This window comes from Glandiceps talaboti, chromosome 7 (genome assembly GCF_964340395.1).
Source record: "Glandiceps talaboti chromosome 7, keGlaTala1.1, whole genome shotgun sequence".
In the NCBI taxonomy this organism is placed as follows: domain Eukaryota; kingdom Metazoa; phylum Hemichordata; class Enteropneusta; family Spengelidae; genus Glandiceps; species Glandiceps talaboti.
The window spans coordinates 19,634,869-19,660,972 of NC_135555.1; the positions used below are offsets into that span (position 1 = coordinate 19,634,869).

The following is a 26,104-nucleotide window of genomic DNA, read 5'->3' on the forward strand; positions in this document are numbered from 1 at the left end:
AAATAACATTAGCCACTAAGAAACATGCCGTTACAAACTAACCTTTTGAAGGAAAAGTATTTACATCCCCAGGTGGGATAGGGTTTCTTCTATGAAGATTTTTTTGCTGTAGTAATTTTCTTCATTCCATCTCGTGTAGCCTTGCACCAGCTTGGTCGGTTTTACCAGGATATTGGGGAATATGGCAAGGCATACACATATCTAGAACAAACGTTGGCCATGAGACAGAGGTATTGGAAAAGAAAGTACAACACTAATGTTCACGTGGATATCGCAGTTGCCATGACAAATCTAGCAAGGAACTCCCTGATACAGACAGATAACAGAGACCTTGATAGAGCAGAGAAATTACTCATACAAGCCTGGAACATTAAAGAGAAGGAAATACCAAAAACAAATGATTCGTATCAACTTGGTAAGATTGTATTACTTTCATACTTTAAAAAAACGTTGACGTACTTTAAAGGGCACAAAGCTGAAGTTTGTGAGTGTAATATTTGTTACATTGTCAGAAGGTACTCATAGTTTTTTATTCACTGCTGCATACGTAATCAATACTTCCATGAATGAACTCAAACCTGGTATTAAGATACAACTTATAAACAATCCGATGCGTCATACTTATACGTATAAAATATCGTGCAAATCCCTATCCCTACCGTGCAGTCCTGTTCCAGCATTACCATGTACCAAAAGCCAATGATTCATAAAAGGCATACATCAACGTTAATATTATTTTAAAGTCGTTTAATCAAGGATGTATGTATTAAAGTATCTATACTTGAGTAAAAAATTTAAATCTTAGAGTTTGACGTATTTACTAATACATTTAGTTAGTCTAACTTAAAGTTACTGTATTTAATATGCACAAGACAGATGATAGAATCTCTTTGTTTCCAGTACCATTCCTAATTAGTAGATCTTAATAGGGAACTTGCAATCCAGACTGAGCATGCTCAGACGCAAAGGACTATGGGATTTTCTGTGGTTATCGTAATATCTAATCTGGAGCTACCGATAAAATAAACCTCCCACAATGCTCAGGGTGACTATGAATTGATCATTTATGGTTAAAAACAATGTAACATTATTGTTTACAATACTATTTGATTAGCATATATTATCACATTTCCCATGATGCAACATTATGGCGGGTTTGCAAGTTCCCTATTGCAAGCCCTGTGTTAATGAATCATATATATATAATATATATATATATATATATATATATATATAATATATATATATATATATATATATATATATATATATATATATATATATATATATATATATATATATATATATATATATATATATATATATTGGTGGTTCTGGAACTCTTTCTCGGTTGTAACTCGGAGTTTCACGCATAGTGCGATCATCAGACAACATGCTCTTATTGAGTACTCGATTATAAGTTAATATTCAACTTTTTTTCTTTTTATTAGTGGAAATACGTCATGTTCCTTTAGCTAGCAATGTCTCAGGGTGTTCTTCTCAATCCTTTTACATTTCCAAGTCTTGCTTCATTTTTTTCGTTAGTGTTTTAGAAGTAGTGCGTCAGATATATAATTTTATATAAATTAACTGATACAAATACGTACATAATAATGTTATCTATTACAGGTTTGTATTACTTGGCTACTTTGTATAGAGAGAAGAAGATGAAAGATGAATCACAGAAATACGCCATGATGATTGTATTCAGAGAGCATCAAGAACGATTTGAAGCAATGAAGGGTGAGATGGATTACACAAGGGGTGAGTTTAAAACCTGGGATTATCGTGATTACTGTCATCCGTCTTGTGCTTATTGTACTGGAAATCACAGTTTGGACGTCCTGGAATTGTCGCATAAAATACAGTCAAATGTATAAAGATAAGTTTGAAAACTTGGTACTACAATCCACCTACAGTTAGATAAATTGCATTTTTTGTCATTCATTGAGCTATAAGTGAAAAACTTAATAGTTTAGTGAAAAGCAAGTCACTAGGTTGAATTGGGTGAATGGAAAACACTCTATTCAACGTTTTGGTCTTTCACAGAATTGAAGATCTTCTAATCGTCAATCTGAAATAAAATTACAGAGGAGTTTAAAGTATGTAAAATAAGACAAGTTTAGAAGTGCAAGTGTCTGTCCTCTTGCAGGTCTCTTCGAGGTCATTATAATATTGTTGTGTTTTGCTATGTTTGCCTTTACTTCGAAATAATAAACTTTTCTACGTTTTTCATTCTCAGTTTTCTGGTTGTGAATCACATGACAGCACCATGGAAAATGATCTGGTTGTGAATTTCCAGCACACCGTATCAGGTTGTGAATCACTGCACCACAGAAAACTATCTGGTTGTGAATCACATGACAGCACCACAGAAAATGATCTGGTTGTGAATCACAGCACCACAGAAAATGATCTGTTGTGAATTTCCAGCACACCGTATCAGGTTGTGAATTACAGCACCACAGAAAACTATCTGGTTGTGAATCACAGGACAGCACCACAGAAAAGGATCTGGTTGTGAATCACAGCACCACAGAAAATGATCTGTTGTGAATTTCCAGTACCACGTATCCGCGGTTGTGAATGACACTCGAATTTGTAACTAAAATACTGAATAGGCAGACTACATAAACCAACCTGTGTACATACTTCAATTTTATGAAGATATGGGAGTGAATACTTACGGGGGTTAACGTTGAGAATGCAGCTTTCACTATTTGCAATCAATTTTACTAGACGAGTTCAAGTTGTTGATGTTTTATGTTTGGTTTCGACACACAAGAAATGTTGTATTTAGGTAGGGTTTTTTGGATTGTTTGGTTCAATCTCTAACCAACCAATCATTGACTTTCTTATAGACTCACCACATGGGGCTCAGGCTTGCTTTGGTTGGTTATTTTCACTAAAAACGCCCAAAACAAACGAAACAACATATGAACACTGACAAACATGAACGACAGGGTTAACGCAACAATGTTTTTATACACCAAGAATTACAGTATGTTTCCCTTTACATGAAATAGTCACTATTGTAGAGGTATGTCCACAGTGAGCCTTTTACATGTCTTGTAGGAAAACATATTGTAATTCTTGGTTGCATAGACCATAGACAGTGGTCACACTGATTTGTAATTGCCCTGTCGTTCATGTTTGTCCGTGTTTATATGTTGTTGTTGTTGCTGCTGCTGCTGTTTGTTTGTTTTTGTTTGTTTGTTTGTTCGGCTGTTTGTTTGTTTGTTCGGCTGTTTTTTGTCAGTTTGTTTTGTGTGTTTTTGTAAACATAACTAACTGGGCCCCTGTAGACCTAAAGTGACTGCAGTTGGTTAGTTCACAATTTCTCTCCTAGAGTAATTGTGGCTTATTCACAGTCCCCACGATAGAGTGACGTTAAGTTCACAGTTCCTCTGAAAGAGTGATTTTTGTGCATGAATTTACAAAAAATAATTAAAAGAAATGATTTTTTTTTAAATCGACATACCATTTCAATGGTTACAATATGAGTTTATTACGTTTCCTCACGTAATATATTCTGCACACACGTATTTAAAATGTACTGACAGTATTCTGCTTACCATTAAGCTTACAATTGACACAACTATAAACGAACCGATGAGTTAGCAAGACATAATTTTCATTCATGTAAGAAAATGTCACGAAAATCCTTATTACACAATGAATTGTTCTAACAACGTTATTGTAATGGCAAAGAAGGCATGCACCGGCATTAATACTGGGATAGTTTAATCCACTTTTTTGCAAAACTGAACTGATATGCTAGTACCTTACAATACCTGCCATTACTATCCTATACGAGTACATGCCTACATTCCATTGACTTGTATCACGTCATGTTATTAATTTGATGTCCATAAACATTAGGACATGGGGAAAAGATTGATATTGCACGAAAAGACAAACAGTATAGTTAAAATATACAAAAAACTTTGATCACAAAATAACAAATTTTCAACCCGAATATACGGTCATGATTTCGACAAGGAACGTTATAGATATATACACGTCTGTCTGTCTGTCTGTCCGTCTGTCTGTCTGTCTGATTCATTTCACTGTGTGCTCAAGTACTAGTATACAGAGGGGTAGGACACAGCATCGAATAAACCAATCAATACACTTAAAATCGACCATATGATCCATAAATTTTCTTTCGATTCTCGTTATCACCTGCTGCCCTCTTGTGGTGAGATACTAGGTGTGTGTTCCGCATGTTGCAGGTTATCGTGGCGTTTACGGCACATTACAACATATTGCCGAAACGGCACATTATTTGGGATGAAGCTCCGAAACGTTATGTCTTTTGCAAGGAATAAATAAAAACACAAATGGTAATATCTTGTTTTGAGGGAACAATCAGTTTTTACGGCCGGGGTCACCATTTTTACTAAGTGAATAAGGGGGGGGGGGGGGGGGGGGTCACCTTACTTTCCAAAATTATACGAAATCATTCGCCACGCTGCTGTACTTAAATTTTCATACATTTATTAAACTAAATTAATTGTCTGTCTGCATCTCTCTCTCTCTCTCTCTCTCTCTCTCTCTCTCTCTCTCTCTCTCTTCTCTCTCTCTCTCTCTCTCTCTCTCTCTCTCTCTCTCTCTCTCTCTCTCTCTCTCTCTCTCTCTCTCTGAAGTGGAAGGGGTACTGTATAATTACACATTTAAATATGTGCAGCAGGGGGGCCCTACGAAAATTATTAGCTTCATTTCGGGGGGGGGGTATAATGTTTGAGAACGCGAAGGGGGGAGCTGCGAAAAAAGTTTTTACCAAAATAACCTCCCCATGTCCGCCCCTTGCCGTAAATTCTGACCCAGCCTTAGATTTCGCCCAAGATTTAAACTTATCACTACACTACTACCAATATTATTGATCAGTAAATAATCGACACATTTTCTTTTTATAAGTAAGTAGCATGAATATACGTTTGGGTACTTGATTTTTTAAAAAAATCCCAGTTTCAGCTTTTGCAGGTTTAATCTGCAGGGTGCATGTTCGAGTTTCGCTGATGCCGTTTACCGGTTTTGGTATATTTTTAGTAGTTACAGTAGTTTTACCATACGATTCTTCGGCAAGACTTGAACCATGAATGTGTCCCCGGAAATCAACCCAAGTGTATAATCGGGAATCTTGTAGCATAGATGACGTGACATGAACGTTTTAATCCATTGCAGAGAAGCTGCAATGGATCGTATGCTTCCCATCGTTATGCCTCTATAGGTCCATACCAGGTGTAATAATATTGTAAAACGCTTTGGGTAGTGTTAGAAAGCGCTATAATATACATTAATGCATTATCAACACCAGTCTCAGTCAATAGTGTCAATAGCATTTTGGACATGAATGGAAGATATATATAAGATATGATTTAAAATTGTCTCTGCATTGTTAGGATAACGGTTCAAGGGATTTTAATAAGCTCCTAAAATTGGTTAACTTTCCATGATGCCTCGCCCCAGTTTACAACAGGTCTCATCTCGTAAGCCTTACCATAATATTTTTAAAGCGGTAGAACTGACATTTTCGATGTATATTTCCTAATAAGCATACACTTCAGTGCAACTAAGATTACGCGTACGCTTGCCTCATTTGCGTTCCCCCTTAAGCTATAACACCCTTTGCGAAACATGTTTTACAAAGAAAGGTTGCACGGCTTTCATTGTTTTCCCACCATTTTACACCGTTTTCGCAAAGCTGCAAATGAATTTTACCAAGCCACATATTTTGCCAATTTCAAGAGATGCGCTAAAGTTACTTACTTTTGGGTCGACCACACGATTTCAATCTGTTTCTGCTTGTGGATAATATCGACCACTAATTGACATGTACAGTGCCTAATTACTAGCATTTTAACAATTTTCAGTGAATATATTGTAGTCTGATCGAAAAAGGATATTCCTTTTACAACTAGTTTAATATTTAACATGGTGACATATTCAAAATTGAGCTTTCACGATCGCTCAAGATTTAAACTTGCCACAACACTACCTACAGATAATATTGACGAGATACAATGTCTTTTTTATATAAATAATTGACCATTTTTTAATGAATGTATTTAGATGTTATTCTGAGGTCACGAGTATTTTTCGGCTGAATGAAGAAAAACATTGGGGAATAATATACAATTATCGCCAGTAATATCAAAGAAGTGTTGGGACAAGTAATAGCATTTTTGAACGTTTTGATTCATATTTCAAGCACAGCAGAACCAGTGATGTAGGCACGCATTGTGGTGACATAGAGGCACGTTGTCGTGACGTCGAACGATCACAATATATATGTACTCCACCGTATATATTTTGGGTTGAACCTGGTTCATGCATGGTATAATATATATGGTATGTAAACTTCGCTGTGGTAGATCGTGCGTACATTTCTGACAAACGGGCCACCACTATCACCTGATCTGAACATGCAACCTTCCGCTAATGACCTCTCATGTTTGAACATGTCTGTTGTCTGTGGTTATAGCAGCACCAGCGATGGTATTTTTTTCGCACATTATATTGCAAGTGTTCAGCTATTTGGAGTCGCACCTATAAAAAGCAAATCGTTTGAAATAGGTCTAATGAACAAATACAATTTTAAACAAAAAAGAGTTGAAACTCATGAGATGCACGTAATCTCGCGAGGTAATAAACGTATTTTTATCTATTGCCCGAACCAAATGTTAAACCGTGTGATGTCTTTAGTGGCACTTTTATTATGGAGTCTGAAAACAATATCAACTTCAGCAAGTTAAGTTTGAAAGGGGCGTACACAGGATCGGACTGGGACAAGGTATTTTATACTGAGGCCTAAAAGGTAATTCTTTGGTTCCGATTACCCGACCCCACCTAGCTTTTCACTGCCGACCCTAAACATTGTTTTACGTATTCAAGCAAAAATAAATAAAATCGCAAAACTTGTCTCACGAGAAATAGTAGTGCGGAAACTGACATCAAAATAAAACTTCTTCCAAGAATCTGTAATGACTGTACATTTGATAGGAAGAAGTAAACAACACAGAGACCACTTGGAAAACAATGGAAATATGAACTAGACACTCGCACAGAAACAAAATATATTACAAAATAAAACATCTATGTGCCCACCTATTCTAAAATTGAGTGTAATCGGAAGCACACAATTTTTTGTTTAATTTGTTTGTAGAACTGAAGTGCGCATGTGCTCATGTGCGATGACGCTTGACTTGTGTTCGACCTTGGCGTGGCGTCCCCATTGCAGGGACAGTCACAGATGTGTGAGCGACTCTCTCCCTTATCTCGGGCCCCGTTCAATCACTCTCTAGACTACATCAAGTAAGTAAATCTATAGGTAGGTACTAAACCATCACGTAGAGTAATTGGACAGTGAATATACGGACAAAATTGGTGAAAATGAATGCTCATGACCAATCCGATAAAGAGCACCTTGGAATGTCTATTGTCGTATTGCCATTGTCCTTGTCAGGTACGTCATACATCCTAGCCCTGCTTGCAGACGGTGCACGGGTCTAGGTTACTGACATGACCCGCAACACCTCAAAAAGGAAGGGACGACTTACTCCGTATGCAAGCAGGGCTTTATATATATAATATACACCCATGATCATACTAACTAGATTACTACATGTTATGACGCTCCGTTTACCAACATTCTAAGCGTAATTATAATTTATATCTCAGCACGTCTCTGTTCACAGTTCATGACTCCATTCTGTTACCACATATAAAGACACGGATTTGAAAATCTTGTTTGTGATACACATGCTATTATATATCATCCCACGTGTATCACGTACAATGTATGTAGTCCTGAAAATCTTCCATGGTTGCATGTAGCTCTAGGTGTATATACACGTGTCGAGAGGAAGACGTGTCTAACCTCGTAGCATATATACACCAGTACCCAGAGCAAGGTTGCATATTGCTATTCAAACAGCGTCTCTAGTGGTCAAAATATATAATCTTTTGTCTTTGTACTTAACAGTCACTATTATAATTCCTTTCAGATTCAGAAATGGACAATGAAGATTTGGTATTTAGTCGATATGAACGTAAATTGAATGAAGCATATCAAGTGTTACTTTACCGACTTGAGAATAATACACTCTCTGACAAAGGTATGTTTGTTTTAAAAACATAACATCACTCATTCCATTGTAGAATATTGACTTGATGACAAGTTTGTTGTTTGCTGAGATTTCTAAGCCAGTATTTTGGATTTGAATTAAATGTACTGAAACTGCTTTTTAACGCAGATGAAAAGTTAAAAGTTTAGTATTGCTAAAGGCATGGTGAAATATATTCGTGTATGCATGTAAACGACGTAATGCCAAAACCCACCAGACCAATTGCCTTGCTATTTGGTGAGGAAATTACAAAGGGTGTTGAGATAGAAAATTGTTCAAATGAAATCAGGGTTCACACACTCCTGGAAAATCGTTGTATTTCAAGTCCACCGTGGAAAAATACTCCCTATCACCCCTCCCACCCCACCCCCCATTCATATGATTCAGAACACTCAAACTATTTTCAAAGTCTTTTCCAACACTAGTGAATCAAAATTCTCGCAAACCCACAAGACATTGTTCCATGATATACTTCACCCACAGAACGTGCGTATATACATGGGCACCGCCATGTTATTATTGTTATTTAAACTTTATTTATGGACACATAGACCAGAGAAGAACAAAAACAAGACAGCTTAATTTTTACATGACAGACAAATGCAAACAGACAAATATTACAAACGTATCATTTTAAAAGAAAAAAAATCAACGCAAAATCTTCAGCTAGGGGGCCTGAAACCCACCCAACCATACATAACATGTAACGACACGATGAATCAGAACATTTTGACTGTCAAAAAGACGTAACATAAACCTACATTCCACCTTTCTTCTCAAAACAGAAAGAGCATTAACTGAATTGAAAACAAACATCCTAGATACTCTTGGCAGAAATCGGTAGCCCTATCAGCCTCCGGAACCAGGACGCATTGTTGTGGCAGACAATTATACATATTTTGCATACTACTTACATTGGTCACTAACACATCACAGTATCACAGAGATTAAGAGAAATATAATATAAACAAGGAAAATGATATTTTCAATATCTAAAGTTTGTGGATAATGACTTTTCCATTTGGATGATTTAAAATGAACAATATTAATGTAATGGCAGTGATGTTTATAGCACAACTGACCCGATAAGGTTTAGTAGTGCTATAGGCATGGCAAAGTCTCTCTCTCTCTCTCCTCTCTCTCTCTCTCTCTCTCTCTCTCTCTCTCTCTCTCTCTCTCTCTCTCTCTCTCTCTCTCTCTCTCTCTCTCTCTCTCTCTCTCTCTCTCTCTCTCTCTCTCTCTCTCTCTCTCTCTCTCTCTCTCTCTCTCTCTCTCTCTCTCTCTCTCTCTCTCTCTCTCTCTCCCTCTCTCTCTCTCTCTCTCTCTCTCTGTGCGTGTGTGTGTAAACAATTTAAAGTAAAAAACTATTGAACATATTGCTTTGATATTTGGTGGTCATGTTATTTCTCGTGTCTAGTTGGGAAATTGTTCAAATGAAAATGATTGCATTAGAGGTGTGGGTTTGGGTAAAGAATGTGTCTTTTTAGTCAAAAGCCTATAATTCCAAAACTACTCAGCAGATTGGGCTGAAATTTAACAGGGATGCATCTGTGGGTGTATAGATGACGACATATTAAGCATATAATGATCTCATTAGTAAAATGCAAATTAGGTGTAATAATGTGAATTTTGGTCAAAAACTAACATCTCAAAAAGTACTTGGTTAATGAGACTGAAACTTGGTGAGATGTTTCTAGAAGTGTTATTCTGCAGATTTTCTTCAACATATTTTGACACACTTGGCCCTAGCAACCATGACCACGCCCTTAGCAACAACCAAATGTCGGTATATTTGGTCAAATAACGAATTATCTGGTAGGGAAGTGAGTAAACATTCAAAAATGTAGTCAAATATCCCTTGCAACCATGACCACGCCCATAGCAACAGCCAAACGATGGTGTATTTCAAAAAGATAGCAATAGGAATTAATAGACAATTGAATAAACATTCAAAAAATGTATGTAAATTTGCCTAGCAACAAGACCACGCCCATAGCAACATCCAAACGATCACATATATTGCGAAGATAACCTGGTATATGGCAGAAGTAACAATAGGCCTTGTTAGGCAAGTTGATAAATATTCAATTAAATGACATGCAGTCAACCAACAACTATAAAACTGTTCATGCATATCAACACTAAAGTGATGGTGCATAGCGTTTAGGTAGCAACAAGAATGAATTGGAAATAGAATGTGAATTATCATTGTTAAATACAATTGTCACAAATTTACAATTGTGCTACAATGCCATTGATACTATATTCTGGTGAAGGATTATGTAGAAATCTTTGCTTCAATACAAGAATGATTCAGAGACCATGGGTAAATTACAAAACTGATTGAAAACATGCATAATTCTTGTTTTTTGGTCGGTTTGTCGTTTAAACCACTCACAAGGATTCTTCTCGATGGATAGCAGGAATGTGGTGCACTGTAGTGTTGTTTAGTCAATATCCCTGGGTAAGCCTTACACAGCACAATGCAACACTATTTAGTTTCTGCTATCCATGCGATGTGATGTGTTTGCCTAGGTATTGTTTACATCTCATTCTGTTATGAGTTGGTCTGAATTATGGCTCTTTATTACATATTTGTATTCATATAATCACATTTATGGATGAGATTAGTTAGTGACATACGTGTATAATCTTCATATAATCACTGCCAACCATTCATGATATTCAGAAAATTATAATTTACATTTGTGATCAGTCACTTCAGTTTATTTTTTTTGTCAGCAGATAAATTCATGGTAATAGATTGTCTTTGTCAACATGGACTTGTTACATTGGATGAAGTCATGGTTGGAGAAGACTCTGAGGAGCATTGTATAGAGTATAGTACAAGAAGTGACTTTGATGTGGAAGTGACCAATGAGAACCAGGATTCGTCACAAACTCCAATTACATTTGAAAATAGTGATACTATTAGCAATGAACAGATTTTGCCAGACTCTGATGACCATTGTGTAGAGTATAGTACAAGAAGTGACTGTGATATGTTAGTGACAAATGAGAACCAGAATTCTCCACAAACTACAATATGTGAAAATATTGATAGTATTAGCAATGAACAGACTCTACCAGACTCTGAGGAGCATTGTATAGATTATAATGCTATAAGAGATGGCAATGGAATGCACACAAATGAAAGCTCATTTGTGTGTACCGATTGTGGTAAAGGATTTTGTCGTAAATATAATCTGAAAGTACACATGAGAATCCATACAAAGGAAACGCCATTTGTATGTACGGAATGTGGTCGTAGGTGTACTTACAGTAGTGATCTTAAAAGACACATGAGAATCCATACAAATGAAAGACCATTTGTATGTAAGGAGTGTGGTAAAAGTTTTAATCAAAGTGGTACTTTGAAAGTACACATGAGAATCCATACAAATGAAAGACCATTTGTATGTAAGGAGTGTGGTAAAAGTTTTAATCAAAGTGGTACTTTGAAAGATCACATGAGAATCCACAAAAATGAAAGGCCATTTGTATGTAAGGAGTGTGGTAAAAGTTTTATTCAAAGTAGTGTTTTGAAAGGGCACATGAGAATCCACACAAAAGAAAGGCCATTTGTTTGTAAGGAGTGTGGTAAAAGTTTTATTCAAAGTGGTATTCTGAATAGGCACATGAGAATCCACACAAATGAAAGACCATTTGTATGTAAGGAGCAAAGGTTTTATTCACATTGGTGTTTTGAAAAGACACATGAGAATCCACACAAATGAAAGGCCATTCTCATGTAAGGAGTGTCGTAGAAGTTTTATTCAAAGTGGTGTTCTGAATAGGCGCGTGAGAATCCACAAAAATGAAAGGCCATTTGTATCTAAGGAGTAAATGTAAAGCTTTTATTCACAGTGGTGTTTTGAAAGGACACATGAGAATCCACACAAATGAAAGACCATGTGTATGTAAGGAGTGTGGTAAATGTTTTCACCAAGCAAGTAATCTAAATATTCACATGAGATGCCATACAGATGATAAATCATATTTGTGTCATGAATGTTGTTTGTATAAATTACAATTTATACAAATGAAAGACTATTTGTATATAAGGAGTGTGGTAAACGTTTCACTCGCACTAAAGCATTGAACTGAAAGTACAAAAGTACATAATAATCCACAATGAAAAACCATATGTAAGTATTAAAGGAATGTAGTAAATGTTTTCACCATCCAAATAATATAAATGTACACATGATATGCCATACAGATGATAAACCATATTTGTGTCATCAATGTTGGAAACGATTTAATTTACATATAGTGGAACAGATGTAATGGCTTTTGAAATCAAATTATTCAAATTTACAGGGATACACATACATCCGACATATTTAGACATACGTACATTTACCCATGCATACAGAACAAATGTATGGATTGCCTATTGGTATCATTTGAACATAATGAATTTTAGCTCTATATCTGTGATTTTTGAAGTCCCAGTGAAAGTTAGTTGTCGAAAAAGTTCAAATATCCGCTACCTATTCTCAATACAGGAAAGCTTGACTCGACTTTGAACACTTTCGCGATCCCCTACATACCCGCGATATGTATATCAGAAAGTAAAGATACTTTATGGTAAGCATGATACCGCTCTCTACTTTGATTCTCGTTTACGGCAATATACCCTTTATGTAACACTCAGTTCAAGAATTTCGCGATGTACGCCACAATGAGGTGAATTTCCATGGCTGTCTAGTTCGTTTGGTTTCTCAAAATGAAAAATTCAGATCTGGACAGAAACTTATCGATATATATATATTTCGAATACTTTTAGACCAAAGCTAATCAAAGTCGGAAAATTGGGGAAAAATTGACCCAATTAAACCACTTAGTACACTGCCCAACAACACAGTAACAACATTTACTTTTTTCATTTGCATTGCTGTGATAATATGTTATTTTTAAAGAATAAATGCACAAGTTCTGGCAGCAAACTCGCCCTTAGTATCAAAAGATTTATATTAAAACAAGGAGAGAAGATTTTCAATAGTTATCGAAGAAAAGATTGTATGGATTTATCTTGGCGAATTCTCCAGCAAGAATATTTAGCGAAAGCTGGTGACTTCAGTTGAAACTGACCTGGTTTGACCAACGATCTCCCCATGCATGCTTTCAGAAACAGAAACACACACGAGTATCGAACAAAGTAAAAAGAAGATTTTATATTTTGAAATATGAAGATATCGTATGATTGCCTGCAGATGCGATCTTATGGCCAAATACAAAATAAAATGTGAAGCTTTTATAGAACGTTGTAGCATAGCTCTCACCGTAGTAGGAGTTTTAATAAAGGCCAACAAAAGAGAAGGAATTATTAGTGGTCACAGCACATCACTGAAGTGTCTCCACTTTGATCTTTTTTCCTTGTGTTTTTCCAGCCAATGCAGTCTGCAGATCCATGGGAAAACACAAAATAACTCTACTGTATACTTCAATTGCTACTTCAGTAAAGACAACTACAGAACTAATCATGAATAATTAAAAACAAATTAAATTCGTATCGAATTTAGACAACATTTCCTGACCAGAAACAATACTTTTCTTCTTTGTGGCCACCACCGCGTCTAATTACCGAGATATGCCAATGACTTATTAAAACTGACAGCTACAAATACCGAAAACCACTAATTACACAAATTGCTCATTAGTATTCATGGAATATTTACCAAAACCTAATCTGTTCTTGCCATTACCCTAAGGAATAAATTTCGTTTGATTTAAGCCAACTGTTTCGGAGAAAACGATGACACAGACAGACAGACACACACATACACATACACATACACATACACATACACATACACATACACACAGACTTTCACCCACTAATACATCGCTTCCTTACAGAAGAAAAAATGGATTCTATGGAATGATATCTAGGTGGAAAACAACTTTTAGGAAATTTGCAGACAAACTGACAATGTTATTTTGTGAATTCCAAAGACAGAATTAGAAGGCTCCACACAAGGGAAATCAATTTCTATATAAGGAGTGTTGCTAAAGTTAAGTTTCACTTTGAAATTTCAATACAGGGGTTCCTAGCAAACAGAAAGTTAGTAAAGATTAATGTATGGCATAGAATCAAAATAATGTTTGTGATGATGGAAAATAAGTTGTGGTGTTTATTTGAGATAAAATGAGTAAATGTTCATGTATGTATGTATGTATGTACATGTATGTATGTATGTATGTATGTATGTATGTATGTATGTATGTATGTATGAATGGATGGATGGATGGATGGATGTAGGTAGGTAGGTATATATGTATGTATGTATGTATGTATGTATGTATGTATGCATGTATATATGTATGTATGTATGTATGTATGTATGTATGCATGTATATATGTATGTATGTATGTATGTATGTATGTATGTATGTACGTATGTATGTATGTATGTATGTATGTATGTATGTACATGTATGTATGTATGTATACATGCACGCACGCACGCATGTATGTATGTATGTATGTATGTATTGTAAGTAGGGAGGTAGGTATAAAGTACGTAGTAAAACATTCAATACCACAACTTTCCTCTCACTACACTGCCAACATTTTACCCAATGAGATATTAAAGGAGCCATCAGTAATCACAGGGGGAGGGCTGGGGAATTGGGGGGGGGTCACTTTTTACAAATCATTTAGAAAATGAGCTTAGGGGAGGGTCACATTTTATTTTGCCTAACTGTATCGTCTATTTTGGCATCTATGCATAGTTGTATGCAAACCACATGCAACATAGCCGGTAGGTGCACACTTAGTGACCCCTCAAAAATAGATATTATTTTGCGTTAATGTCGATGCTGTACTTTGTATTGTTATTAGCTATGGATATGTGGTGCTCAAAACTTGTTTCACTTATATTATAGTATCCTTGCAACCATGGTAATGAACAAGCCAAAGTTGCCTTGAATTATGGCCCTATGCATACAAGTACACTGTATGCAAACTCTATGCAATATAGCCGGTAGGTGCACACAGTGACCCCTCAAAACTTAATCTTGTTTTGATTGTTGACACTGTACTTTGCAATGATATTAGCTATATATATGAGGTGCTCAAACATGTTTCACTTTTATTATAGCATCCATGTAACCATGGCAATGAACAGCCCAATGTTGCCTTACATTGTGGCTTATGGTTAGGGTTAGGACTAAAGGTATAATATCAGACCATACCATCAAATCGCTGCTGACAACGTACCATGTGGCATATAGTGAACAGTGTCCTCACATAAATATACTGTGGTGGTAGTTGTGGTTGGGGAAATAATCAATGTCTTTAACACTTCCAATGTGGTGACATCAGTTGGATTAATTCCTTTAAACTATTGGTTCTGAGACAAGTTTCCATTTCCTTGTCCATGTCTGACAGCATTTAAACCATGTTTTTGAAAATAAATTAACAGGAGAGTGTCATATTTTAGAGAAAGGGGAATTGAGGAAGGTCCCTTTTCAGCACGAAGGAATTTGGGAAGGGTCACATTTTATGCAACAGCCCAGACCTGATTTCCCCCAGTCCTCCCCGTTGTAGACACACACATTTGGTTGGCTATCAATTATACACAGGGAACATTGCACACCCCTAGGCCCTGTAACATTCACAGACCTAGGACAGGGTTGTGCACATAGCTGTACCAGCTCAGTGGAGCGGAGTGTACTGTGCCAGTACAATATCCCTGTAACAGCTCTGGCCAACACACTATGTGTAACATACCTATCTAGATTTGACAGATGTGCAAACATTAATGTATTACATGGATGTGAAAAATAGTAACGCAGCATAGCTTTTTACAACATTCATGTACTAGTCTTTTTTCCACAGATATGTACCACCTATTAGTCGTGGTCATAGTCGTGGCACAAAGGCGGTATTCCATATCCATGCAACAGGCATATATTTCACAACCATGTACCAGGGCTGTGGACAAATATGCCTTGTAACGGGGCTGTGAGACACTTAGCTGGCACATAGCTGTGCTCTTCTTCCTAGCACTAGGATGTGGCCAAATCCTAGCACTAGCTCAGTACACTGAGCTGCACAACCCTGTCCTAGGTATGTGAATGTTACAGGGATGTGCAAGGTTCCCTGTGTACAAATTTATTATTTTATTATTAGTTTTTTGTTATATTATTTAGTTAATCTATTTACTTATTTACTTATATATTCATGGTTACCATATCTACATGTTTCTTCCTAAACCTGCACTAGCTGTAACAGGCTAGGGGTACTGTTTTTTTTGACAGGACAATCGACAATATATACCCTGAAAATACCAATAATTAGAAATAATATGTGTCAAGTAGAGGTTTATTTCATACATGTTAACATTACGTAGTTTTCTATTATTAGTTCATGACATCATAGTACCTTTCTGACTGGATAAAAGTAAAAGATGACGTCATCGGGCTGTTTATGATAATTAACTTAAAATGAGGTTGCCATTAGCGCAGTGACAAGGCAGCGAGGTTATTTTTATACCCAATTGATCACAATATCTCCCACAAAGCCTACTATTTATCTGGCATCTCAATTTTAGAAGTGAATTAATATATTTTTAGGCAGAGGGCGAAATGTGTCGAAATAATAAATATTGACATATTGACATGTGACAATATCATAACTTTGCAGTAAGACGGACAAATAGTATGGTATTGGAACTGATACTGCTTGCCCTCTTACAGGTTACTAATATCGCAATGTGAAGAAGTGTAATTTCTTCTTAGGGCTATTCAAGCCAAGATTATCAACACTTGCAACATCTGCCACAGTGGTTTTAGTGTGCATAGTATAGTTACGAGTGACTGGCTTCAAATCTAGATTTGCTACTGAACATTTTTTAATACAATAACCTGTTCTTACTTGTAATATCATACACCTTGAACAGTATTGAACCAGCTGTGGGTGAACGTATTTTTGTAGCTTTATACACGATAAATCAAATCAAATTGAATTTATGTCCACACCAAAACATCAGCGCTCTCAATCACGATTTAAACCTGTTACAGCAAAACGTATGGATAAGATCGACAGCGTGCACTGATTAACATGTACAATGTCTATTGGTATTTTAACACTTTTCAGTAAGTAGATTGTTGGTGTTTGGTCGAAAAACGACATAGTAGAGTTGCAAAACTAGTGCAGTTTCAGGGAGGGAGGGGGCGAAATATTTTCCTCATGATTTTCACCAAATCTAACCTCAGGACCGGTCGTTTACCCAGTAAATTTTAAAATATCTCGCGGCTCCACCACGAGTACTTCTACAGCCAATATTAAGTATTGAAATGGGTGACAGCCATGCGAATGCATTTGTGTACGTGTACCTTCCCCTATCTGTCTGTCTGTCTGTCTGGCTGTCTGGCTGTCTCTGTTCTGTCTCTGTGTCTATGTTTGTTTTTGTTTCTCTCTCTCTCTCTCTCTCTCTCTCTCTCTCTCTCTCTCTCTCTCTCTCTCTCTCTCTCTCTCTCTCTCTCTCTCTCTCTCTCTCTCTCTCTCTCTCTCTCTCTCTCTCTCTCTCTCTCTCTCTCTCCAGTCGCGATGAATGTAAAAAGATACAACACTAATGATGCAGCTTTTGTTGCACTGATGATGTTACTACCTCCATCATGCTGAACACTGGTTTATGTAGCGTTGGTCGACAACCCCAATGGTGGAAGTCCCAGACGAAGCTGGCACGCATGCTTGTTAGATATTTCACGGAAAATGGGGCGTTTGTCGTCGGCCATCTAGGTCCATGTAATCTTTAAAAAGGGGTAATGATTACCTTCACCATCTTTGGACATTCTGTTTACTGGTGCGGGCTCTACCCTTATTTGTTTACTCAGTATGATACCAGAACTACTTTTCGTTTACTTCACGAACTTTATTCTCCGCTAAAACCATAAAGGTAAACTGTAGAGAACATACATACAAGAAACGTGCATTTACTATGGGTTAACACATGTAATCTACTTACTACAAATAACGTACAGTTGGTAAAGTTCGTTTTATCAAAACTTATCGTGGTAATCAGTAACCTCAGTGATAATGCTCAATGATCGCCAGTATCACAGCGTTCAGCGAGCATGTAAATGATTGATCGATTTATTGATTATTTTTTGGTGCAATATAACTTTATTTTGTGTGTGATATTGATCAACTGACTCATTAAGTTTTTGTGTGGTGATATAAAACTTTTTTTTGTTCTTTCCCTGGCTAATTTTCTCTTTCAGCTGCATGTAATTCTCTCTTTATTGACTCAATAAAGACACCTAGTTTTTAGTTTTAATGAGTAACTTGCACAATTAATGATTTTCAGTAATTAAGTCACAGACTATCTTATGAAGTTCGTTTTTTCATCTGGACACCCAGGCCTAGGGAGAATAGTTGAGAAATATAAACGGACTTTGATAGATACTTGACGTACACCTTCGCCAACACCTTCGCCCCCTCTTAGGGGGCTGTACGTGTCATTTGAAAAGCTCAACGCACAAGGAATTTAATTCTTTCATTTGAGTTCGAAATGAAATGAATGACCTGGTCCTATTAGAGTAGTATAGACATTAGGGCTACGGGACCAGTGAAACGACATACTCCCTTTTTAACCATTTTTACCTTAAAAACGGTCTAATTTATATTAAATTTTGAGTAAACACAAATTACGAGACCAGTGAAACGACATACCCCTTATTTAACCATTTTAATGTTAAAAACCTATATTAAATTTGAGTAAACAAGACTGGTGTAAACGACCTTCAGTACAAAGATTAATGGTTAACAACTTATTTATACTACTACCCACTGTATAAATAGACGCATCCTCCAGAGGGTACAAAGATCAATACATACAATCGCCCCACCATTTTAATGTTAAAAAAATGGTCTAACCTATATTAAATTTGAGTAAACAAGACAAATGTAATGACTTATTTATACTACTACCCATTGTTTAAATAGACGCACCAGCAGGTCAAAAGGTCAATGCACTTATAATAGGTATATGATTCATTGTGTATGACTCATCGTCCTCACCTTTACACACCCAGCTCAGCCATGTTGGATTTACACTCAATCGCCGGCAGGATTCCTATGGATAATAGTGTGAGAGACTTATTAAGAAACAAGTATTAGGGTCAGTGGGTACTTCCATTACTATTTAGAATGAGAGTTTATCCACTATTATAGGATACCCGTCTCAGCACAAATGAGTCTCTAGCAAGGGACAATACAAGTAACATCACGTCAAAAAGGTTACACAAACAAGTGTCTCAAGACAACAAGAGATACAATACAAGTAACCTAAAGTCAGAAAGTTATAAAGCAAGTCTCAAAGCAAATGGGTCAAGGCAAGACTGAGACAGGAGTGGAAAGAAAAGGAAGGATCCATAGGACAGGCAGTGATTTTGCTATTTTTTACAATGATTGTTTTATTTTTACAAATGTTTGGTGCCAACGTAAACACCACCAACTAAATCTTATCTCCGGATATTTTGCATTCCATTATCTCTTTAACATCATTTTTACTCGGTGTGTAATAGAGAACAAGCATGCCAATATTTTCTCGAAATGTCTTGGTGTTACTCATAAATTGTTGCGTAAGTACCCATATGCTAATATTATCATGACGAGCTGAAAATGCCAATTTTGTTAAAATATTGACACGAGATTTGACATCTTTTATGAAAGCGCAGTCATCTAGTATGATTAGACTTTTTGTATTTTTATAACACTCATACGCAAGTTCAATACTTTCATTTATTTTTTCTATGTTGGGAATCATTATAATAAAATCCGAGTCTTTGTAAATAATTTTTTTATCGTAAGCTTTATTGTTGATGAACGTCGGACAGATTATGATTATGTAATCAAAGACATACTTGTAATGCGTTTGTAACAGTTGCATAACAAACTCTGTTTTACCTGAACATGTCGGAGCACTAATAAGCATATTGAAAGGGGGTTCAAGTCAGATCATATTATATTAATATAAAATAGATTCTAATTTAGATCCTTCAATATTGAGCTTGGCATCACTTATGATGAAAATATTTGCAGTTATTCTTTCTTGCGAGTCTGTAGCCTCTCGTTTAATTTCCATCTTTTGTATTCATGACTCTCAGACCACTACCATGATACCTATTATCCTTAAAACTTCTTAAATCAATAAACAAACAGTATTTATCTAACAGAAAGGTGGCCTCGGTTACTTTCTCTAGTTTATCAATTGCTTTACCAGCATAGCAGCAGAACTGAGATGCCATGAAATAATGTCTGGTTTCTTCCCAAAATTTTCTAGGGGATAATCCCTGTGCATAAACTTTATTTGCAATGCCTTCTATCATTATTGCAACAGAATTAATACTAGGATTAAAAGAATAGTTCGGAGTCTAAATCCTTTTGTTGCTGTGGTTTGCTGAATAATACGAAAATTCCTTTCAAGCTTCTATGTGGTATATTAATGTTTTCATTAATAATAGTATCTGTACCAGAGAAGTTAATTGTTCTGAAATGTTGGATATGTTCGTAAAGAAAACTTTTACCACTGTTGTAATAACCTTTAATTTCCATAGCTAACTTTAGATCTCTTATCGTCTCATATTCAAGTTGAATACTGGTTAAAGTATAATACCACCAGGATTTGATTAACAGGAGCAAGAGTAAGCTCCCATTCGATATGACTACCTAAGCTCGAAGGATATACGGCTCCATGACCATTTGTTATAGGATGTAATTTTGCAAGATCGATTGCATATTTTTTACCATATGCCTTATGAAGTGCAGCCTCTCCTAAGTAATCCCCGCCACCGACTCCATCAATATTATCGCTTCTCAATTTTCTAAGATTTTCTGACTGAATTCCATACAGTGTTTTATTTGTTCTATCCGAATACAGATCTTTATACGTTTGTATTAAGTTGTAGCCTGTTAAATCCATTAAAATTTCCCCCTCGAATTTTAAAACTAGTCGACTGATGACGTTGGCAGACAGGTTTTTGAACAACAAAGTTTTTATTATGACCTTCTAGTTTAAGATCAAAGACGAGATTGAATTTATCTGTTAGAACAACATTGTCCTCTAATTTTGGACACCTGATATATAAAACTTCACCAGGTTTTCCATGATTTGGATTATACATTACAACATTGTGTGTTCGCTCTCCTTTACTACCAAGAGCATTTAGTTTTGAGTAAACACCTTGAAGTTCTTTATTGTAAGGCATTTTCTCGTACTATACCATAATAATATACTATAATAATAAATATATATATATATATTTTTTATTTCCGTTTAAAATTCCATTCATAAAGGTACACTGCTATTGCAGTTGCCAACAACCAGACATGCTCACCTATAAATCCTACCACTTGCCCCGCTATTTTTTTAAAAACGATACAATAGAACCTATAATACCCGGCAGTGCCATCGCTGCTTTATTACCAAGCCATTTCAGTCCATCCGCAACACGTTTAATAACTGCTTTGACTGGACCACCACTACTGCTACCACAACTACCACTAGTACTAGTACTACTAGATTTGGTGGGTACTCCTATTGCAACAGCTATGGTAGTTATGACTAAACTGAGATCCGTTGCCAATGAAACGATAGTAACTCTGTTACGTTTGAAAAGAATTGTTAGCTTATCTTTAATACTAAGTTCTGGGTCTTTGAGTACTTCTTTCAAAGCAGATGTCTCGGCTAACTTATTGCGCAAAGTATTATATTCTTTATTATATTTTAGGATATGAATCTGAATTCTGCCTAATTCCTTTTTTTTCATCTTGCGATAATTCTTCGATTTTTAGTCTGTTTTCCAATTCTCTTTTTCTATCATACAAATCTTCTAAACTCTTGTTTGCTGTATCAAGTTCTTTACGTATGAATGTGTATTCAGGATTGAGTTCATTCCATTCTTCAATTTTGTTTTCAACCTTATCGATTTCATCTTTGTTACCTACAGTGTCTTTTCTGAGGTTGGCCTGATAGTCTCTTAAAATCTTTGATCCAAACATAATGCCTTTTATCACCATGAGTTATTCATAGTAAGTTAAGGTGATCTTCACAAGTTTGTTTACTAACATAAATTGGATATCCCTTTTTATTTTTATAACCAATTACAAAAATAGATATATTATTTTGGTTTTCAATTTTAGGTATTTGTTTTATAGTAACTGGGAATGTTATTCCTTTATAATCTACATTGTTAATATGTTGACTGTATCTAGATGGTCTATTTTTATGAATTCCGACTGGAAACTTATATGCTAAGTGGCACCATCTAAAACATTCATCTTCATTATTTTGTATATTAATGAGACCTTTCCTTGCATTTTGTAATTCTTTTGGTAATTTGATATATGAGTTACCTTGTAAAGGATCGTATCTTACAATATTTACATAAAAATTAAGAAGTTATTTTATTTGCCATCCACATAACCATTTAGCGATATGTTCAATAATTCTTTCAAAACTTGCACTCACTTGTTCTTCAATTTGGTCATTATTTATAATTTGCAATGGACTACTATTACAATAACCATCACTTGTTGTCTATTCCATATCGTTACCACTTTTAACAAATTTTATCTTCAAGGTTAATATCGCTTTTATTCCACCTGTATTTTGTAAATTTTGTTCTAAGATTTTCTTTATTATCAATTTATTTTCAGTTAATTGTGTATGAGGTTCATTCTCAGTTATATCAATTTCATATGATTTCATGTATCCTTTAAAAGCGCTCTCGAGTTCATGATATTTGGGTGGGATAATAACACCACCTACGTGTCGGTAACCTCTGTTAATAAGAGTTTGAAATGTATCATTACCTATTTTAATCATATGTTTGGTGATAGGATTAATAATATATTCTTCTGTTAATGGTTGAGGAAGATTATCAGGTACCGGCCAATCCAAAATATTCTTAGGCATAGGTTGTAGATCACCATTCTGTATAAGCTTATTGTATACACACCCACCAACTTTTATCATTCGGTTCGTGTGAGTGAGTTCTGAATCTTATCCGTATTACATAAATAAGATATATATTTTTATTCATATTTTTATAATAATTATTTATTCAATTGGTTTTTTGTAATTTACAACTTTTCTTTATATGTGTAATAATAATAATGATAATGTTGGTTTCTTATATAGCGCTTTCCCACTCCGTGCTCAAAGCGCTTTACAATTATTACCCCTGGCTCGGATCAGAATGGCACAGCGGCCCTTTAGTCTTCCTCAACTCCCCAGGGAGCATACAATCCATTGCAGCCATTTAAGCGCATAGGATTAAAGCCCAGTTATACAGCTGGGTTGACTGAGGCACAGTCGTGGTTCAAATCTTGCCCAAGGACTTTAGCCACTCAGAAACAAACAGCAGGCAGCGACGGGGCTCGAACCTTCAACCTGTAGATTCCAAGCCGGTCACGCTAGCCATTCACCCATCATGACAACGAAAAATAACTACCTAAATCTGAACCACATTCACAGAAATATCTTTTGGATTCTTTAACGCAAGGTGTACCTCTGTTAAGATGTATCTTTAAATGACACTCATATTTATATGCAAACCCACATTTATCACACGTAAACTAGGTAAAAACACGATCACATGTTGGACATGCATCAGGATATTCACATTTGCGTTTTATATTTGTATGTTTAATAAAATTATGTCTATGTTTAAAACGTTTGTTGCATTTTTCACATTTGAATTCAGGCACTGACTTACCGCAAGTATCACAGTTATTTCTCATAGTATATATTTATAATGATATATTTTAAAATGTTTATTTAAATGATCACCCTACAGGTCATAGGTGTAGAACTATGTCATACACAGCTGGGCCGATTGTATGTATTGATCTTTGTTCTGTAGGTCGTAACACTTGTCTTGTTTACTCAAATTTAATATAGGTCAGACCATTTTATAACATTAAAATGGTTAAATAAGGGGTATGTCGTTTCACTGGTATCGTAATTTGTGTTTACTCAAAATTTAATATAGATTAGACCATTTTTTAACGTTAAAATGGTTAAAAAAGGGAGTATGTCGTTTCACTGGTCTCGTAGCCTAATTTCTATACTACATATTAGTACCCTAGTTATTAGTCTTGCTGCTAGACGTTCAGACTTTATTTTGATACTATAAGCGAACGAAGTTCGCAGTGCGGGCTTGCCCGAACTGTCCAGCAAATGTCATTTTCAGACCGAACATTCCATTGAGATTAGTGGGTTGGGCCAAGTACGCATATATATACTTTAATGTATTCAATCTCTGCATGCAGGTGTTGACAAACACATTTACGTCATAGTATGTCTTATCAGTTTATGGTAATTGTGTTTGATGAGTGTGTAGACGTTGTCATTCACACATTTTAGATAACGCATTGGTGGTTATTTTTACAATCCCCTCCTTAAGATGAATATGCATGTAAAATTAGCTATTGTCCTCTGTTTGTGCTTGTCGCTAATACGGTTCTCTGATTGGCAGTTATTTATATCCTGATGACATTTGCTAGACCTTGGATGTTCCATCCTCGATAGCGATGTTCGGTCGTGTGTCGTATTCTATCGGAAGAACATCCGAGGTCTAGCAGATAGACTAGCTAGTTATGTACCATTACATCATTATCGATAAATACAAACTCAACTTGCAACGAAACTCATTCAAATTTTAAAACATGTTATAATCTCTGCAAAATATGCTTTCAATGGGAATTTGTCATCGAGCATTTATGATATTTTTCTGACGCATGCGATTTCTCCTGTAAATACAGGTAAATCACTGTAGCAATAACATCACGTGACCATAGTGGTGGTTTGTTAGTTTTGAAACTTGTTTTCTATTGGGACGATATTTACTATTGTGATCGTTGGTTTGCTTGTTTGTGTGAGGGTATGTGTTAGCTTGTGTGTATCCATGTGTGTGTTTGTTAGCGTGGACGTTTACCTTCTTGTTCACTGCATATGTGAGTGTTAGATTGTAAGGCTTTTCTACTGATCGATTGGTTAGTTGGTTGGTTGGCCGGTTGGCTGTAATGGTTGGTTAGATGCTTGGTTGTACAGTAGCGCTCTTGTTGTCAGCGATGGACCCCAATGGTGGTGTTTATTTTGTTGTGTTTTATAGTTTGTCGACGTCTTATATCAGCATTCCAATCCACTTTCGAAACTGCAAATGGTGCAAAATGTACTCATTTGAACCTAACGTGTTGAATGTTATTTACATTCCCACGGTAGTCTTGTGTCAAAACAACACGTGATATGGCATGCGTAGCAATGTTGATAACACAAACACTCATTACAACTACGATCATTTGAATACACTTATACAGACTAACTTATATGTTCAGTGCGTAGGGTGGAGAAGAGATAGAAATATCCCAACATGTAGGATCAACAACCCTACTGTAGCGTGTTGGTTACTGCTGAGTATGACGGGTTTTTCTTTTTTTCTTTTTTTTCTTTTTTTACAGTTTTTAGTGTTAATGAGCAACTTTCAAAATTAATAATTTTCAGTAATTAAGTCACAGACCATCTTATGAAGTTCATCTGGACACCCAGGCCTAAGGGGAATGATTGACAAATATATACGGACTTTGCATGATCGATACTTGACGTACACCTTCGCCAACACCTGTACGTGTCATTTGAAACGCTCAACGCACAATCGATAAATACAAACTCATCTTGCAACGAAACTCATTCAAATTTTAAAACATGTTATTATCTCTGCAAAATATGCTTTAAATAGGAATTTGCCATCGAACATTTATGATATTTTTCTGACGCATGCGATATTTCCTGCAAATACAGGTAAATCACTGTAGCAATAACATCACGTGACCATAGTGGCTGTTTGTTAGTTTTGAAACTTGTTTTCTCTTGCCACGATACTTACTATTGTGTTCGTTGGTTTGCTTGTTTGTGTGTGTAAGGGTATGCGTTAGCCCGTGTGTGTGTTTGTTAGTG

General features: G+C 35.9%; 1 protein-coding gene across 1 annotated transcript in view; it reads left to right on the top strand.

The window, feature by feature from the left end:
• LOC144438063 (uncharacterized) overlaps nt 1–19,488 on the top strand; it is a 38,395-nt gene extending 18,907 nt beyond the window's left edge. The window contains exons 9-13 of the mRNA XM_078127095.1: nt 140–415; nt 1,630–1,764; nt 8,010–8,120; nt 10,875–11,377; nt 19,318–19,488. Of these exons, the coding sequence (XP_077983221.1) occupies nt 140–415; nt 1,630–1,764; nt 8,010–8,120; nt 10,875–11,377; nt 19,318–19,488 (1,196 nt within the window). The remainder of the gene's footprint in view (nt 1–139; nt 416–1,629; nt 1,765–8,009; nt 8,121–10,874; nt 11,378–19,317) is intronic.
• Nucleotides 19,489–26,104: the final 6,616 nt, after the last annotated feature.